General features: G+C 40.2%; 2 protein-coding genes across 5 annotated transcripts; both read left to right on the top strand.

Moving 5' to 3' along the window:
* The first annotated feature begins 2,505 nt into the window (after positions 1-2,505).
* Positions 2,506-6,705, top strand: LOC103433599 (vacuolar cation/proton exchanger 3). 4 transcript variants are annotated; one of them, XM_008371866.4, is made up of 12 exons: positions 2,506-2,939; positions 3,755-3,822; positions 4,049-4,077; positions 4,235-4,431; positions 4,650-4,868; positions 5,136-5,261; positions 5,348-5,464; positions 5,604-5,657; positions 5,752-5,868; positions 5,970-6,060; positions 6,145-6,221; positions 6,320-6,705. In XM_008371866.4, exons 1-11 carry the CDS (start codon positions 2,667-2,669, stop codon positions 6,204-6,206), a joined length of 1,353 nt encoding a protein of 450 aa, XP_008370088.1. In that variant the 5' UTR covers positions 2,506-2,666; the 3' UTR covers positions 6,207-6,221; positions 6,320-6,705.
* Positions 6,706-9,601: 2,896 nt separating this feature from the next.
* LOC103433598 (probable envelope ADP,ATP carrier protein, chloroplastic) lies at positions 9,602-18,379 on the top strand. Its single transcript, XM_008371862.4, has 10 exons — positions 9,602-10,159; positions 10,679-10,735; positions 11,026-11,088; positions 11,197-11,253; positions 11,342-11,425; positions 11,662-11,730; positions 11,811-11,923; positions 12,012-12,181; positions 17,698-17,776; positions 17,947-18,379. The coding sequence occupies exons 1-10, from the start codon at positions 9,809-9,811 to the stop codon at positions 18,044-18,046; spliced, it is 1,143 nt and encodes a 380-aa protein (XP_008370084.1). The 5' UTR covers positions 9,602-9,808; the 3' UTR covers positions 18,047-18,379.
* Positions 18,380-18,572: the final 193 nt, after the last annotated feature.

The following is an 18,572-nucleotide window of genomic DNA, read 5'->3' as shown; positions in this document are numbered from 1 at the left end:
TTCTGCTAGGCCATTTTGCTCGGGGTGTTTTGGACACGAAAACCTTTGAGAAATTCCATTTGTTGCAAGAAATTGTTGAAAACCTTTACTTTTGTACTCACCTCCTTCATCACATTGAAGGGTTTTTATTGAAGTATTAAACAGATTTTCGACCTTAGCTTTAAATTGAACAAATATTTCAAACACTTCAGACTTATTTTTCATGGGAAAAATCCAAGAGTACCTAGAATAATCATCCACAAACAAAACATAATATCGAAAACCTTCAATTGAAATAACTGGAGAACACCAAACATCGGAATGTAAAAGTTGTAAGGGAAATTGAGAAACAGACTCTGAAGTACTAAACGGTAACTTAGTACTTTTTCCTAAAGGACACGACTGACAAAACGTTACATCAGCAGTACCATGAATTGGGACTTGTTTATTGGAAATTAAAAACTTGATAATAGAAGACGCAGGATGACCAAGACGTGAATGCCATTTTTGAGCCGAGACTCGAATGCCTAGACACATTGAAATAGGGTTATGGAACTGTCCACCGCCACCAAAAAATGGGTATAAGCCATTCTCACATCGCCCACGGAAAAGCGTCTTCCGGGTCTTGAGGTCCTTAACAAGAAAAAAATGAGGAAAGATGAGTAAATAGCAATTATTGTCTAGGGTAAATCGGTGTGCAGAAACAATATTGGTTGAGGCAGTGGGGCATCTTAAAATATTTTGCAATTTAAATGAGCAAGATTGTGTTTGTAGTTGATTCAAACCCATATGAGAGATAGAGAGGCCAGTATCATTACCTACACCACCCACATTCTGATTACCATTATACTCTTGTGGGTTTACCAGATTTTGGATGTCTGGAGTCACATGAGCATTAGTACCAGTGTCCAAAAACCACTGTCCATTATTCTGCCGATTGAGAGGAACCGAAGATGTTGCCATGGCAGTAAGCTGTTTTGCTGGAATTCTCCCTTCATAGACTGCATTCATTCTTTGATAGCAATCGAGGGCAGGATGCCCTTGTTTTCCACATATCTGGCATGTGAGTCGTTCTCCTGTGTTAGTAATTTTCTCACCATTGCAGGCCGAGTTTGGCCTTTGATTATTGTTGCGAGGAAAGAACCCCCGCGGGTTGACCGCACCACCACCACGTGCGGACTGAAAAGCACCACGTCCATTTCCACGAAGTCGTCCACCACGACCTCTGGCAGTGACAAAAGCATTCACCGGAGCAGCCTCCACAGGTTGAGCATTCTGTGCAGCCATGCGTCTTTCGATAGTCAGTAGGAGGGCCTCAAGTGTAGGGTACGCGATTAGAGTATCACGTGCTTGAGCAGCACTCACTGTCATTTCATAGGCAGGGCCCAAATTGTTCAAGATAATCTGGACAAGTTCATCATCATTCACGGGGTTGCCAGCTAGGGCAAGGTTATCAGCAATCGAGTTCATTCGATCAAGATAATCAGCAATAGACATGTCTCCTTTCTTAGTTTGCATCAGTTCATTGCGAAGAAACAAAATACGATTTTGGGACGTAGAAGCATACCGTTGCTCGAGAGCCTCCCAGCTGTCATGAGAGGACTTCTTGCTGGCGACGACGGACAACACAGAGGGCGTAAGAGAGCCATTGATCCAGCTGAGTATCAGTTGATCATGCTGCACCCAGGTTGTGTATGCAGGGTTGATAGCAGCAGCACCAGGAAGATGTTTGGGTGGACATACAATGGACCCATCAACATATCCCATCAGGTTACGACTCTTGAGGATTGGTAGGATCTGAGCCAACCACAGAGGATAGTTGGTTCGATCCAGTTTGATGTTGACAACCGTAGTCATGGAGGAGAAAGGATTCATGGTAGGGTTTGAAAGAGAGTTGGTGGAGGTTGCAGCGCCGTTTGTGGTATCAGCCATGGAAAAAAAAATTCAGGATCTAAGTCGTTAGACTGCTAGGGCTCGTATACCATGTAAAACTTAAGAACTCCCAAGGTTTTACTTTAATTTGCATCCCCTTTCAAAGAGAGGCTGCATGTATTTATATTCACGTTCAGATTACATCAGGGATTGAAATCCCTATTTACAAGGCTATTTCAAATTCAAATTTACAACAGAAGCTACAAAGTGTATTACGGAAAGCAACTAACATTCGAAAAGAAGTTTGAACTAATCTAACTCTTCTTGGATAAGAGTTTAGGTTGATCACAACCTCCTGAATTTGAGGAAACCACCACCAGACTCGGACTTGGTCTAACAAATCCTAACCACTAGATTAACTACGATATTATGGAGAATTAAATTTGAATTTTAATTGCACGTTATATTATTGTATCGAAAAATCAACTGCATTATAGTATCATGTTAGTTTGAAAAAAAAGAGGATCAAGAAGTGTAGCATTGTCTAATGCAGGACGAATATACATTTTTTTTTATCTCTTATTTTAGGAAATATGTGACGTAATAAGTCTGTAAGCTGTATATTAAATTAAAAAAATGAAACTTCCTGAAAGCCTACTTGGCAAATACAAAAAACATCTCAACTCTCTATTTAAACCGTATAACTCCTCAGTCTACTTCATCTCAACAGATACTGTCTAGCTAGCTACATAGCGAGCCTGTGCATACCTTGCCTTGTTTTTCTTCTACATTTTTGTGTTGAACCACCATCGATCATGGCTTCAAACCCCGACCAGCCATGGCTGCTAGAAAATGGCACCCTCAAGGGTTTAACCAAGGAGACCGGCCGGACTGGACGGACTGCGCACAACATGTCATCCTCTTCACTTCGGAAGAAGTCCGACCGCACACTTGTCTCCAAAGTTCCATGTGCCCTTCTCAGACAGTTTCTGGCGAATTTGCAAGAGGTTTTACTGGGGACTAAACTCTTTGTTTTATTCCCAGCCATCCCTCTTGCCATCGCAGCTCAGTGCTTTGGCTTTGCAAGAGTGAGTTTCACTTTAGGGGTTTCAATAAAACAGTGAAAAACAACATTTTTATTTAGTTAATTTCAAAACGTCATTTTTTCAAACTTGATTAAAATTAATTAAAGAAAGTTGGGATTCCACCATAAAACTAATTGATAATATGAAAAGTAACATAACCTCTTATAAGCCCTTTAGTGTCGAGCCAACATGGAGTCATTGGTTGTCCTTGACCCCAACAACTTCAAAAACCCATTTATATTTGTTTATATATTGTATTTCACCCCTATAAATAGGTAAGGCAAACTAAATTACAAACTTCTTCCCTTACTTCTATTTTCTTCTATCATATTTATCTTCTTTTTCTCTCTTCTTGTATGAAATACTTTAGTTGAAAAGTCTTGGCAGTCTTCAACATTACTCTCCAGTATCTTGCATCACCCTTGACATTCCTCCTTGCAGCATTACTTGCCATTTTACAATTATGCAGAAACTTTTCTTTTAAGGTTAGGAGAAATGATTCCTTACAAGTATGAGCCAAATAATTATGCATATATTGATTACTCCAGTATATATGTACATAAACTAAATGATATGTCAATATATGATTTGGTAAATAAATCCAATGAGTTTAAACTCGGTGCATATATCTAATGCGTTTATATTGTTTACATATTATGTACGCAAATGTTTTGGACCGTAACCGTTTTGACTTCTTTTATGTGCTTGTAACTCTTCTGATTTCTTTTCTATGACCGTAACCGTTCTTAATTCTTTTGTGATTGTAACCATTGCGACTTTTTTTCTCCAACTACAACATTCTAATTTATATTAAACAGCCTTGGGTGTTTGCGCTGAGCTTAATTGGACTCATGCCACTAGCAGAACGAGTCAGCTTCTTGACAGAGTAAGTCTAATTTTATTAGTAGCGATTTTGACACTCACAACTTATATTTTCAGACTCACGCATAAGTATATCAAAATCCTGTGCGAGAAATTAAATGAGGAACGCTAACTTTTCATTCGCACTATTTTATGTTAGCACTTATAGTAGTGTAATTTTCATTTGTCATTGACATAAACTAAGCATTAAACCACACTAACTTTGTACTTTTCTTTTCCCAAAAATGCAGACAAATTGCTTATTACACCGGTCCAACAGGTAATTCATTTCATTCTTATTATTTGCCCTACCATATATGTAATTATAAGTACACAAAAGGGCAAGACAAGAAGGAATTAGATTTATGAATTTCTCATATACGTACGGAAAATGATCGATTTATCTCATTCTAATTTATTTATTTTGGGGTTTGCAGTGGGAGGCCTTCTAAATGCGACCTGTGGCAATGCTACAGAGCTCATAATTGCAATATTTGCCCTAGCCCAACACAAAGTAGCAGTGGTGAAGTACTCTCTACTGGGTTCCATTCTCTCAAATCTTCTCTTAGTCCTCGGCACTTCTCTCTTTTGTGGTGGCATTGCCAACATGAAAAAAGAACAAAAATATGATAGGGTAAGTTGGCTCGGCTTGAACTAGACTATTTCAATTGAATTGTATAAATGTTATGGCCGTTGTTCGGTGAAATTTATAAATGTTGGAAGTCGACGTATTAAGTTTGGATAACAGTCCAACAATTGTCTCTTCATTTTTAAACTTATCCTTATCCTGGATTGTGTATGGTTTCATTTTATGCTTATCTAAAATATGTCGTTTGGTTGTTGTTCATGCAGAGACAAGCTGACGTGAACTCCCTCATGCTGCTCCTGGCTGTGTTGTGCCACTTGCTGCCAATGCTGTTCACGTTTGCTGCTACAGGGAGCTCTACTGGTGTGGGAGTGGACCCCACACTCCATTTGTCCAGAGCCAGCAGCATTGTGATGCTCTTAGCTTACGCTGCGTACATAGTTTTCCAGCTGTGGACACACCGTGAATTATTTGAAGCTCAGGAGGTAATTAATTAATTAAGTTAATAGATCTAATTGCACCTTTCGTGATCTCACAATCTGGTGTTCGACTAAAGAAATTGTGGGAAAATGTCTTTTGCCAATTTGGACCACAAAATATGTCGGAATCTTTCCTGAATGTGTAGTTCAGATCCACCACAAGCATGGGTAGAATATTGTAATGCAAGACTCTTGAAACTGAAATTTGCGGGACATTTTTGGCAGCATTGATAATTACTAACCTAGCCATTTTGTTTATGGTGTTATGATCAGGAATCGGACGATGATGATGTTGTTGAAGAAACACCTGATATAGGGTTCTGGAGTGGAATTGTGTGGCTGGTTGGGATGACTGCTGTCATTGCCTTGTTGTCTGAGTATGTTGTGGGAACAATTGAGGTAAAAGTCAGACCACCATGATTGAATTAGTTACTTTATGTTGTTTATTATGTTAATGTAAACTTTCTCACAACTTTTTTCAACAGGAAGCAGCAGATTCTTGGGGCTTGTCGGTCAGCTTCATCAGCATAATCTTGCTACCAATTGTTGGCAATGCAGCAGAACATGCAGGAGCAATCATATTTGCTTTCAAGAACAAGCTGGTGAGTCTTCAATCAATCGCATTGATTAGTTTCTCAGTGCATTTCTAAGCATAATTAAGATTAATCTTTCCAGCACGTTTTTGTTGCCACTATTTATTTGGAAATCTTTCTCAAAGTACATTTTTTCGGATAAACACAGGATATAACTCTTGGTGTTGCTTTGGGGTCTGCAACTCAAATTGCCATGTTTGTGGTAAGTATATATACACTAAGAATATAGAATGCTAGTTTTTCTTTTCAAATTTGATTCAAGTTTAATTTCTAATGCCATTTAAATGAACTTTCAGGTTCCGTTGTGCGTGATCATTGCTTGGATAATGGGAATTAACATGGATCTCAATTTCAGTGTCATTGAGACTGGCTCTTTGGCTTTATCAATACTTGCTGTGGCCTTCACATTACAGGTAATTAATTAACAATCTAATATTGCTAAACTTAACCTAATCAGCTTTCCTTCATTAATTGGCAAGCAACCATTTATCTCACTTTCTCCTTGATTTTATAGGATGGCAGTTCCCACTACCTGAAGGGATTGGTTCTTCTGCTGTGCTACATTATCATTGCAGCCTGCTTCTTCGTAATCAAATCTCCACTTCGTAAGTACTTAACAACCCAATTTGCTTGTTAATGTAACAATTAAAATTCTTCATACCTAAAACATGAGTTTTTTTTCCCTTTAGATCAATCGAACATCCTGCACCCGGGACTTCAAACGTCCACTGGAGCAGTTCTTGGAGCTTAATTAAAATGTAATAAGGTCATTACGATACTTCAACGCAAATATTTACATTCGAGCTAGCAAGTTATAAAGTTAATTAACACATGAATTAACTCAACTGATTGGTTTTGAAGCAGATTTGGCGTTTCGGGGTCATTATTTCCCGATTACAAAAGATTGAGCCTTGATCAGCAGGTTTGGCTGGATGGATGCAGCTTTGTTATATTAGTTCAATTTCGGATTGTGTTCTGGAGCCTGTCTGAACGCAAACAATTTTCGTTTTGCTTGGGGATCCAAAACGAATTGGTAGCACTGTTGAAGCTTGATGATGACCGGCTACAGAATATCTATATAATATATATGTCATGTATAGCTCCATATCGATATGATCAGATTGTTTTATCATCTGATTTTTCATTTCATGTTTTGAATAAAGTTGTGGCATATGGCATAGAGGTCCATTTCTTTGATTTGTAATCCAATAAAAGAATAAATAAATTCAAGATTGGTGTGGGTTTTGTAATTTATTTGTACTCTTGTATGATTCAAGGAAAACGCTTGTTTTAAGCACTTTAATTTCTTTTCTGTACCTAGTTAACAATATCTAGGATACAAACCGACTTGTATATATATGTTGCCAAAAAGGACCAAAACAATGCATGCTTTAGATTTTGAAAGTGATTGAAACGAGAGGCCGAAATGATTGGATTTTAGCAGATAGACTGTGATTTCATACAAAGATTTCCTCAGAAATTCTAGGTTCCCATTTTTAACTTTTTTCCATCTAAAACTTTGAAATAAAGCTGATTTGGAGTGTTTACCAAACACCAAAAACTCTCCCAACTTTTTTTCATACCCAATTTTTTTAAAATCACCTCAATACCAAATCTGACCTAAGCCTTAGAATTTCATGGGGTTCATTCCTTAAGATGGCTTAGAGTTTCATGGGGTTCAATCCAAAAAAAAAACCAGTCTGACCCTAGAGGCATTGACTTGAGATTATGGTGGGAACTCAAGGTTACTATTGGGCCTCTTGAATGGATTCCATTGTGCCATGATTTAGGTCAGCTCATTTTTTGTACTTGGGCTTCAGAAGGTTGGGCCCGCCTAACTCCTTTTTCATTCAAGGACAAGGTAAGGGTTAGGTCATTGTTTTTAGTCCAGATTTAACCCATTTTGCTCGTTTAATAAACAACAAAGAAACTTATATGCAACTGAGTACGTACGATTTTATGTCCATTTCTTATCTCATTTGACTCATCTGAGAGATAAGCATAGCCACTCGGTTTTACTTAAGTTTTAGTTCACAAGTTGACTCACTCGTCTCATTTTTCGATTTATATCTTTATTTGTTCATACTCTTCGATTATTCAATCTCTCTCGCTATTTTGGTTGTGAGACAAAATTTGTAAGTTCTAATTGATTTTTCAATCTAAGTATCTGTTATTTTGATTCTATATTAATTATTATACTATTAACAAGAGTAATTTTTGTCCACCACGATACAAATATTGCCGATATACCTTTTTGTCCACCATAATATAAAAATGTTGTGCATCCTTTTAATACAGCCACTAACCCACATGCTACAAAATATATTGATCAGTTTATATTTTCTATATAGCATTAAATAATTAAGCATTTTTTTATACGAGATTGATATTCTAAATTATTATAATTTATGAGATAAGTCATTAAACGTATATGAGACATATACACGATTTTTAATGGCTTAACTCACAAGGTATTCTACTATAGAGAAGGGCTAAGCTGAGGAGGGCTACTGCATATGCCTTTCTAGGAGCATTACGATCTGCAACTTAAATGGTCCCTTTTGAAGTCTTTATTGGTCTTATTTTTAGGGGTGTGCTATTCACACACCCCTTTTTACTTCTCTCACACTCCTTGTTAATTTCTGTCATTTGATCTTCTTTAATTCATCCGGTCCGACGGCCGAAAATTAAAAGAGTGTGAGAGAAGTAAAAAAGGGTGTGTGGATATCACACCCCTATTTTTATTGTGCATCTTGTGATCACGTTTGGAACTACGAAGGCAATCGCTCGGATGTCCCCCAACCCAACTCAGGAACAAACGGGGGAGGAACTGTAGCATGGGGAATTTCCACGCCTCGTCGCAAGGCTCATTATTAATTGTGGGTCATAGGGTGGGAAGCTTTATCTAATCAAGGGTCGGGGCTAGATCTGGCATTTTGGACCTAACCCGTTAACCTTATGCAAAAAATAAACTCTATGCAAAAAAAAATAATAATAATAATTGTTAACGTGTGTTAACGAGTGAAACGGGTCGGGTTCGGATGACCCGTTAACTTAACAGGTCAGATTGAACCCGACCCAAATCTGATAAACCCGACCCGTTTACAGGTCTAGTCGGGGCACAGGAGTCCTGGTATATCCAGGTATGAAGAACCCTAAAATCAAGCACCCTTGTGGCCCTCTTCACTAGAGTTCGAGGCTCCCCTACCCCCTCTTCCCTTCTTCACAAAACCCCACTTAAACTGTTGACAAAAAAAGGACTAAACCACACAACATGTTAGTCATTACTAACTACTAAACTCTACACAAATAGTATACGTTATCAACTAAATCAAGAACAGTATTGCGATAACATAAAAAAGTTTCTCAAATTTTATGAAATGAGTTCATCTTCTATATATATAAAGTGCACCCCAATATGGTGAAACATTCAAAATACCTTGAATTGTCCTTTAAGAATTTCAAAAATTACAATTGAACCAAAATGAGTTAAAGTAATTTAGCACATTTTAATTTTCAATGAATTTAAACTTAAAATTTTAGGGAAAAAAAAAACTCCCACGTTAGTGAGTGGCTAGGTTTCATGTTTTCATGTGGCAAAAGGCTAGTCTATGTATATAATTGAGCACCCCAAAATGGTGAAACATTCAAAATACTATAAATTGTCCTTTAAGAATTTCAAAAATTACAATTGAACTAAAAAAATTAAAATAATTTACCACGTTTTAATTTTTAATGAATTTAAATTTAAAACTTTAGAAAAACAAAAACTCCCGCATTAGTGGGTGGTTAGGTTTCATGGTTTTGCTTTATTTCTTTCTTTTTAATAAATTTTTAATAAAAATATAAATTAGTTTTTCAAATAAAAAAAATAAAAAGGCAAACTGCCCTAGTCATTGTAATATTCCAATCCAACAATACATTACTATGTGAAGAAATATGTCATGTGGTGAAAATTTTCCGTCCATCGAAGTCATTCTCGTATATTGACATTTAGCATTATGGTATAATGATATTTCTCTTCACTTGTAAGTAAAATGTCTTAGTTTGATTCTCACCAAAAGCAAATTTAAATCATATTATTACTAGTCCATTATAAGATTAACCTTCATCTTAATACAAAGCCCAATTATACATAATATAACCAAATGAGCAAGGCCCCCAAAGGTCGCCTCCTTTTTAGAACACGCGCATTTCTTACCAAATTAGCAAATAACATATACGCGCCTGTCTCTACAGATTTGAGAGTCGGAACAAAGTGTGCCTTCCCCTGCACTCTGCTCTCTCTCTGCAACTGCCTCCTTCGCCTTATCCCTTCACTCTTCCACCTCCCTTCTTCAAAATTCCCGCGCCATGGCCGAAGACTCCAGAGCCATTGTATCATGGCGGAGCATCCCGAGCCTCAACGCCTCCCGCGGCGCCCTCACCGACGCCGCGGACCACTACGAACCGCTGTGGACGACCGCGCATCTCAGCTTCAGCAGCGGCGGTGGTACTCGGTTCAATTTCGCCTGCATTTCGGTGGCGGAAAGGGGAGAACAGAGGAACGAGTTTTCGCCGACTTCGGCTCAGCTGTTGAAGCATCCGTTGGCTATTCTCGCATGCGTGCCCAAAGACGTTGCTCTATTTGCTGCCGGAGCCGTCGCTGGAGCCGCCGCTAAGAGCGTCACGGCTCCGCTCGACCGCATCAAGATTCTTATGCAGGTGCTCTTAACTCTCTCTCTCTCTCTCTCTCTGCCGTTAATTTTTTTACATTTCCCACAATTTTATTACTCGATATGCTTCCGTACGGCGTCGTATGCAAGAGATTGTGCCGCCCTTTGCGTTTTGCTTTCTGGTGTCGGTGAAAATACAGATAGAATGTTCAAAATTTGTTGCTTCTGGAAAATTAAAGAAGGCATTCGTTACAAAATTTAAAACTTTTATTTGCATTTGTGAATTTTGGAAGTAGCTGATTTGAGAAAATAGCATAGAACAAAGTACATTACTCCGGAATTTTCGAAAGTAATTCTGGGTGGTTGCTTTTGCTGCAAGGAAGGCAAAGATTTCTGATTGCGGGGAAAAAAAAATTCAATATTTGATTTGTTATTGTGTTAATTGCATTGTGGTTAAGGGCCGTATATTAGTAGCAAATCGTATTCTTCGCTATTGCTTTCGATCTAAATCAAGTAGTAGTTTAATTGGAAATGTTCAGTACTCGAAAATATGTTCACATCTTTGCAGACTCATGGCGTGCGAGTTGGGCAACAAAGCGCTAAGAAGGCTATCAGTTTTGTCGAGGTATGTTATGGTTGGTCCGGACCATCCTCTGGCTCTGCCCAGTTTTTAAAACCTCATAAATTATATGCATTTGTCTTACAGTCATGCATTCAGCTCCATTGCCTGCTCGCTAATTTCTCATATTGTGGTTTTGTGGCTTACATAATGTAGATTTAAGATCTTTTCAAGAGTTGCATAGTTTATGGTCTTTCAAAATTTTATTACTTTATTATTAACATATCTTTTAGAAGCATTTGACATTATCCTGTATGATCACCTCCTCATGTTTAATGTCGGGCCATACCCTGCAGGCTATAACAATGATAGGGAAGGAAGAAGGGATTAAAGGGTACTGGAAAGGCAACCTTCCTCAGGTTCTTTGCTGATTAAACTTCCCATTTTGTTATATTACTTTCCCATGCTCTACGGAAGGGGTTTGCTTGAGTTGCATTTAATTTTTGAAAATTCATTTGATTGTTTAGGTGATACGGATTCTCCCTTACAGTGCTGTCCAGCTTTTTGCTTATGAAGCTTATAAGGTAATAGTGAAACCCTCTTTACGAAAATGTTTGTATAACATTCCATGTATTCAGAACTTAAAGCTTCTTTTGTAATTTGATTTTGAAGAAACTCTTTAGGGGCAAAGATAGTGAGCTATCTCTTCTAGGAAGACTTGCAGCAGGTGCTTGTGCTGGCATGACATCCACCTTTGTGAGTAATACATTTATGGTCAATTGTGGTACTGCGACATTTTTATTTGGTGAGCCTTTTCGTGTTATCATAAACCTGTTAGTCAGGGTAGTACTCCATGGAACATGTAAACCTTGTATTTTACTTCTAAAGTCTACTCTATGGGTAGACTTTAATATTGTTGGTTTTTTTATCTACCTTTTTTCGTTACCTGTTATGTCGAACTATTCAAAGATGTACTATTTTCCTCCTTGTAGGTAACCTACCCATTGGATGTTCTGAGGTTGCGCCTAGCAGTTGAACCAGGGTACCGAACTATGTCTGAGGTATGACTGACCTGATAGTGTTATTTATGAATAGCTGCCATTATCTTCATGAAAGAAGAATTTCGAAGTGTTGTTTCCAGATTGCCTTAAACATGCTAAAAGAGGAAGGAGTTGCATCCTTCTACTATGGTCTCGGACCTTCTCTGATCGGAATTGCTCCATATATTGCTGTGAACTTTTGCATTTTTGACTTGTGAGTCCACTCGTACCTCATTCTTTGTCACAATAAGGATAATACAATAATGTATTCTATGTTTGTTATAGTTGTCTTTGGATTGCAGGGTGAAGAAGTCTCTACCAGAAGATTTTCAAAAGAAAGCTGAAGCATCTCTATTAACGGGTTTGGTGTCAGCTTCCCTTGCCACACTCACATGTTATCCTTTAGATACTGTGAGAAGACAGATGCAAATGAAGGGCACACCTTACAAGACGGTTTTGGATGCCATTCCAGGTAAAACCATGATGTTAAATATTTTTACCATCTGGCACTCAAGGGAAAATTTTATAGGACGGCAATAAGGCCGGCGATGCTGTATGGCACAGAATGTTGGGCGGTGAAGCATCAACACGTACATAAAATGGGTGTAGCGGAGATGAGGATGCTTCGTTGGATGTGTGGGCACACGAGAAAGGATAAGATTAGGAATGAGGATATCCGGGATAAAGTAGGAGTAGCCGAAATTGAAGGAAAGATGAGAGAAAATCGGTTACGGTGGTTTGGACATGTGCAAAGAAGGCCTACTGACGCTCCGATTAGAAGATGCGACTATGGGACAGAGGTTCAGGGCCGAAGGGGTAGAGGAAGACCTAGGAAAACTTTGGAAGAGACTCTAAGAAAAGACTTAGAGTACTTGGATCTAACGAAGGACATGACACAGGACCGAGCACAATGGCGTTCTAAGATTCATATAGCCGATCCCACTCAGTGACTTGGATTTTCCAAGTCTCCAACCGAGAAGTTTTCCTCACTCGAAAAATTAAGGGAACACTACCCCAACCTACATGCTCCACTCAGAAAGCTTCAACATACAAGCTTCAACAAAAGAAAATTCAAAGAACTTAGCGAAGAAGGCTTTGGTGTATCTAACACAATACGTTGAAATGAAGAAAAACTTATTTATTGATATCCCCGATAAGCTACAAATATGTACATATACATGAGTCAAAATAAACAAACAAGATGGAGCCTTCACAAAGGTTGCTTAGGAGAAGTCTCAGCAGTCGGTAGAGCCCTAGAAAGAGAAGGCATCGGAGGGGGATCATTCGGAGCCTCAGTACTGGACAGAACCCTAGAAGGAGGAGGCATCAGAGGTTGATCATTTGGAGCTTCATTACGCGGTACAGCCCCAGAAGACGAAGGCAATAAATGCCTTTGGAACAAACCCACAAATCTCTGATGATCAAGTAAAACCTGACCATCAGTTTCCTTCATCTGGTCAAGCTTCCTCTTCATGTTTGTAGCATAGTCATGTGCGAGCCGGTGCAACTGTTTATTCTCATGCTTGAGCCCTCTAATCTCCTGTTTGAGACTCATCACTTCGGCCGCCAATGATTCAACTTGGCGGGTTCGAGCAAATAGGCGTTGGGCCATATTAGACACAGAACCTGCACACTGAACACTGAGAGCCAGTGAATCCTTAACAGCTAACTCATCAGACCGTTTGGAAAGTAGTCTGTTATCTTTGGGAGTGAGAAGGTTCCTGGCCACCACCGCAGCGGTCATATCATTCTTCATCACGGAATCCCCAACGGTAAGAGGACCAGTAGGGGAGACGAAGGATGGGCGCCATATGTTGTCTGGAGAAGGCGGGGCTGCCTCTTCAACAAGGTTCAAGTCAAAACGACGGTCGGAGGGGCCAGACATTTTCAAAGGTATTGAAGAGAGAAGAGGTCGGACAAATCAAGATCTTAGAAGTGCAAGAATGGAGCTTCTACTGGTGGAGATTCAAGTGTGCTTTGGAACTTAATGCCAGCCCCTGTAAAAAGCTGCACTCGACGGAGCTTCAGACATCGAAGAGGCGCCTGCTCAGAAATCGAAGAGGCGTTTGCTTTCTCAAAAGCTGGGCTGCTTAGAGACCACGAGGGTTGATCTCATAAATCGAAGAGGTGTTTGCTTTCTCAAAAGTTGGGCTGCTCAAAGACCACGAAAGCCGATCTCAGAAATCGAAGAGGCGCTCGCTTCCTCAAAAGCTGGGCTCCTCAGAGACCACGAGGGCCGATCTCAGAAATCGAAGAGGCACCTACTTTTCCAGCCTTGTCAGCACCTGTCACACTCACACTCAGCTTTGCGGAAATTATGGGTATTCTGTCGAAGACTTCTGGGGAAGTAGAAAACACATGAATCTTACTGTCCAATCACCCACTTCCCACACGCAGCAATAGCTCATGGGTACCACAGATAACTTTGCCAAAGTTCTCTGCCAAAGTTGAGCACGTGAAGCTTGCAGCTCTCACTACATCGCTCTGACCAAGAAGGGTAAAAGAATAGCAAAGAAACAGCACTAACAAAGTTTAGACCCATAAATTTTGAAGGTCTAGCTACCATATTATTACCCACAAGGGTAAAGGAACAGTACCACTGTTGGATAATTGGAAAGTTCCTGTGTGTCAACCTCTGTGCCTCGTGGCAAGGTAGACTAGCAAACATGCCCAACCTTTACTCACATTCGAGAAAACACTCCCAATAAGATTGCTTGCTCCAAAATCGAAGAGGCACCGTCCTCCGAATCTCGAGAGCCAGACTCCCAACATGACTACTTTCTCAAAAATCGAAGAGAGGGTAAAGGAACAGTACCATTGCTGGATAATTGGAAAGTCCCTGTGTGTCAACATTTGTGCTTCGTGGCAAGGTAGACTAGCAAACATGCCCAACCTTTACTCACATTCGAGAAAACACTCTCAACAAGATTGCTTGCTCCAAAATCGAAGAGGCACCGCCCTCCGAATCTCGAGAGCCAGACTCCCAACATGATTACTTTCTCAAAAATCGAAGAGACACTCCTCCCCGAATCTCGAGAGCCAGACCCCCAGCATGATTGCTTTCTCAAAAATCGAAGAGGCATCGTTCTTCGAATCAATCGAAGAGGCGCTCGCTTTCTCAAAAGCTGGGCTGCTCAGAGACCACGAGGGCTGATCTCAGAAATCGAAGAGGCACCTTCTTTTCTAGCCTTGTCAGCACCTGTCACATGCACACTCAGCTTTGCGGAAATTATGGGCATTCTGTCGAAGACTTCTGGTGAAGTAGAAAGCACATGAATCTTACTGTTCAATCACCCACTTCCCACACGCAACAATAGCTCATGGGTACCACAGATAACTTTGTCAAAGTCTCTGCCAAAGTTGAGCACGTGAAGCTTGCAGCTCCCACTACATCGCTCTGACCAAGAAAGGTAAAAGAATAGCAAAGAAACAGCACTAACAAAGTTTAGACACATAAATTTTGAAGGTCTAGCTACCATATTATTACCCACAAGGGTAAAGGAACAGTACCACTGCTGGATAATTGGAAAGTCCCTGTGTGTCAACCTCCGTGCTTCGTGGCAAGGTAGACTAGCAAACATGCCCAACCTTTACTCACATCCGAGAAAACACTCCCAACAAGATTGCTTACTCCAAAATTGAAGAGGCACCGCCTTCCGAATCTCGAGAGCCAGACTCCCAACATGATTACTCTCTCAAAAATCGAAGAGACACTGCTCCCCGAATCTCGAGAGCCAGACCCCCACCATGATTGCTTTCTCAAAAATCGAAGAAGCATCGTTCTCCGAATCTCGAGAGCCAGATACCACATACCACTTTTTCAAAGTGCTCTGACAGAGTTAAAACATGTGAAGCTGGCAGCTCCCACTACCGTGCTATGACCAAGTAGGGTAAAGGAATAGCATTACTACTTGTTGTTAGGGAGACTCCTATATATGTCGACCTCCATCCCCAACGGACAGGCAGACCTGCAAAAATGCTCAACCCTTCCTCATATCTGAGAGGGCACTCCCAACGAAGCCTTTCGAAATATTCAGCTTTCTTTCCCCCCGATAATACCTCTGCAAACAAGCTATACTAGAGCAAGAATATCTCATATCATCAGGGTTAAAAGCAAGAGTATCCCATATCATGCTTTTTCCCTGTCTTTTCCTTTGGCCTTGTTTTTACCTGCAAGACAAGGAGAAAGAGAGCAATCAGTCAGCACTTGAAATCAAGCTCCCAGCCAGGAACTGACAGCCTGGAACCCCTTACCTGATTACTTACCTGGCATTGCTCTCGAGTACTCATCTTCAACATCTTATGTTGCCAGGGAAGATACCGCATCTGCTTGAGGAACAGATAGGGCAAGTGCGAAGGATACAAGGAAGCATGTGGAGACAAGCGTAACAGCACACGTGCCGATCCATCCATTACTCTGTCAAAAGCAAAAGTATCCCATATCAGCAGGGTCGAACGTACTCTAGATTTGATGGACTTGTTTTGACCCTCAAATTCTTCAGTCAGCCTTATACTCTGGAGGAAACCAGAAAACCCTCCAGCTCAGTTCAAGAATAAGCCTGTGGAAAGTTACTTCTTCAAAAGCAAAAGTATCCCATATCATCTCTTCTCATTTTTCTTCTCTTTATCCTTCATGCTGCTGCAAGATGGGGAGAAGGTGAACAATCAGCCGGAGCTCTGATTGCTTACCTTGTCTGTCACCTCTTTCAGCAAATCCCCTAGCTCGGCGACTTGGGGGACTCCTACTACATGGTTTGTATCGCGCTTGACCAAGCCTGAAACTACAAGTAAGCTTCAAGTGACATTGATACATTACCTTGTGCATCTCCACCAGTTATAGATACCACCCCTGGATGGAGGAAGAGTACTTCCAGAGAAGCTGCCACATCTACCTATGAGACAGATAAGGCAAGTCAAGATGATACCACACTCCGATACTTAGAAGTTTCGTGATTACGAGATCCTTCTCCCACAATATTTCCTAATGTCATTTGTACTCTAATGTCATTTGTACTAAATCATTCACTTGTACTCACTAAAGGAGAGCTTGAACCTATGTACTTGTGTAAACCCTTCACAATTAATGAGAACTCTTCTATTCCGTGGACGTAGCCAATCTGGGTGAACCACATACATCTTGTGTTTGCTTTCCTATCTCTATCCATTTATATACTTATCCACACTAATGACCGGAGCAATTTAGCGAAGATCACAAAAAGCGACCGTTTTCGCTACCTAGGATCTATCTTACAAGAGAACGGAGAATTAGATGGAGATCTCAACCATAGAATACGAGCTGGATGGATGAAGTGTAAGAGTGCATCCAGCATGTTGTGTGACCGTCGTAGGCCACTGAAGCTCAAGGGAAAATTTTATAAGACGGCAATAAGGCCAGCGATGTTGTATGGCACAGAATGTTGGGCGGTGAAACATCAACACGTACACAAAATGGGTGTAGCAGAGATGAGGATGCTTCGTGGGATGTGTGGGCACACGAGAAAGGATAAGATTGAGAATGAGGATATCCGAGGTAAAGTAGGAGTAGCCGAAATTGAAGGAAAGATGAGAGAAAATCGGTTCCGGTGATTTGGACATGTGCAAAGAAGGCCGACTGACGCTCCGGTTCGAAGATGTGACTACGGGACAGAGGTTCAGGGCCGAAGGGGTAGAGGAAGACCTAGGAAAACTTTGGAAGAGACTCTAAGAAAAGGCTTAGAGTACTTGGATCTAACGGAGGACATGACACAAAACCGAGCGCAATGGCGTTCTAGGATTCATATAGCCGACCCCACTTAGTGGGAAAAGGCTTTGTTGTTGTTGTTGTTGTTGTATCTTATTAACGGGTTTGTATGTGTGTGTTGGACTCAAGTTATAGTATATAGGAAAATTTTATTATCTTGTTCTTTGCTTCTGTCTCTGTTTGTAATGAAGTTACATTTTTAGGTCCATAGTCAAAGTCTTTGATCTGAGTTGATGTTTCTTGTGCAGGTATTGTGGAGCGTGATGGACTTGTAGGCTTATATAGGGGTTTCTTGCCTAATGCTTTGAAAACTTTACCGAACAGCAGGTTCCATGCACACCCTGTCTATTTTTTCCCTCTTGCATTATGTTAAAAGTATATGTCGAATGATCTCATTCCTAAGCTCAATTTTGATAATTGTTCCATGCTTGGGGATCTATCGGTGCTTCAAGCCTCGTACTGTATTAGCTGATGAAATCTCCTTCTTTCAACTGCAGCATTAGGCTCACTACTTACGACATGGTCAAGCGTCTCATTTCCACCAGCCAAAAAGAGTTTCAGAGAATTGTGGAGGAAAATCGCAGTAAACACCATTAAAAGGCTGTCAGTTGAACAGTCCGACATTTTGTGCTACTGTATTGTATTTGGTTCACCAAACTACACGAGTACTAGGAGGCTTAACCTTTCACCGGATTTTGTTCCCGACATCATGTGGGACTTGTATTAGTGAGGACTGAGCTGCCCAGTGAATGCTTTGTCCGGAGGTTCTATTTTTGTAGGACAATCATTAGTTCTAGTTCTAGTTAGGTTGCCTATTTTTTGTGGAATTTTGTATTCCACCTGGCTATGCAGTGAGTTTGAGATTATGTCAGGTAGAAACCCTTGTTGTAATGTAATCGCTACAGGTAATGGAAGCTGTTCTGATTATAATTTTCATGTAGTAATTCTTTTCTTGGCTCAGTTCTATCAGAATTGAACACATAATATTATAACACGTGAATAGCAACTCAACATGTCTGTGACACTTAGTTTATAAATTTTATGACTGCTGAAAAATGTGTCTAGGCAAGTATTACGAGGCGAAAAACTTGTTTCCGTTGCATCAATCTCCGAGTTATATGCA

Source organism: Malus domestica, chromosome 04 (genome assembly GCF_042453785.1).
Source record: "Malus domestica chromosome 04, GDT2T_hap1".
Lineage (NCBI taxonomy): Eukaryota > Viridiplantae > Streptophyta > Magnoliopsida > Rosales > Rosaceae > Malus > Malus domestica.
Note: the sequence above shows the minus strand (reverse complement) of the source record. Positions and strands in the feature narration are given on the sequence as shown.

Coding starts and splice junctions, on each gene's coding strand:
- LOC103433599 (XM_008371866.4), top strand. CDS start 2,667: ATGGCTTCAAACCCCGACCAGCCATGGCTGCTAGAAAATGGCACCCTC. Junction 2,940..3,754: donor AGTGCTTTGGCTTTGCAAGA/GTGAGTTTCACT, acceptor TATATTAAACAG/CCTTGGGTGTTTGCGCTGAG. Junction 6,061..6,144: donor CGTAATCAAATCTCCACTTC/GTAAGTACTTAA, acceptor TTTTCCCTTTAG/ATCAATCGAACATCCTGCAC.
- LOC103433598 (XM_008371862.4), top strand. CDS start 9,809: ATGGCCGAAGACTCCAGAGCCATTGTATCATGGCGGAGCATCCCGAGC. Junction 11,731..11,810: donor GGTACCGAACTATGTCTGAG/GTATGACTGACC, acceptor TGTTGTTTCCAG/ATTGCCTTAAACATGCTAAA. Junction 11,924..12,011: donor AACTTTTGCATTTTTGACTT/GTGAGTCCACTC, acceptor TTTGGATTGCAG/GGTGAAGAAGTCTCTACCAG.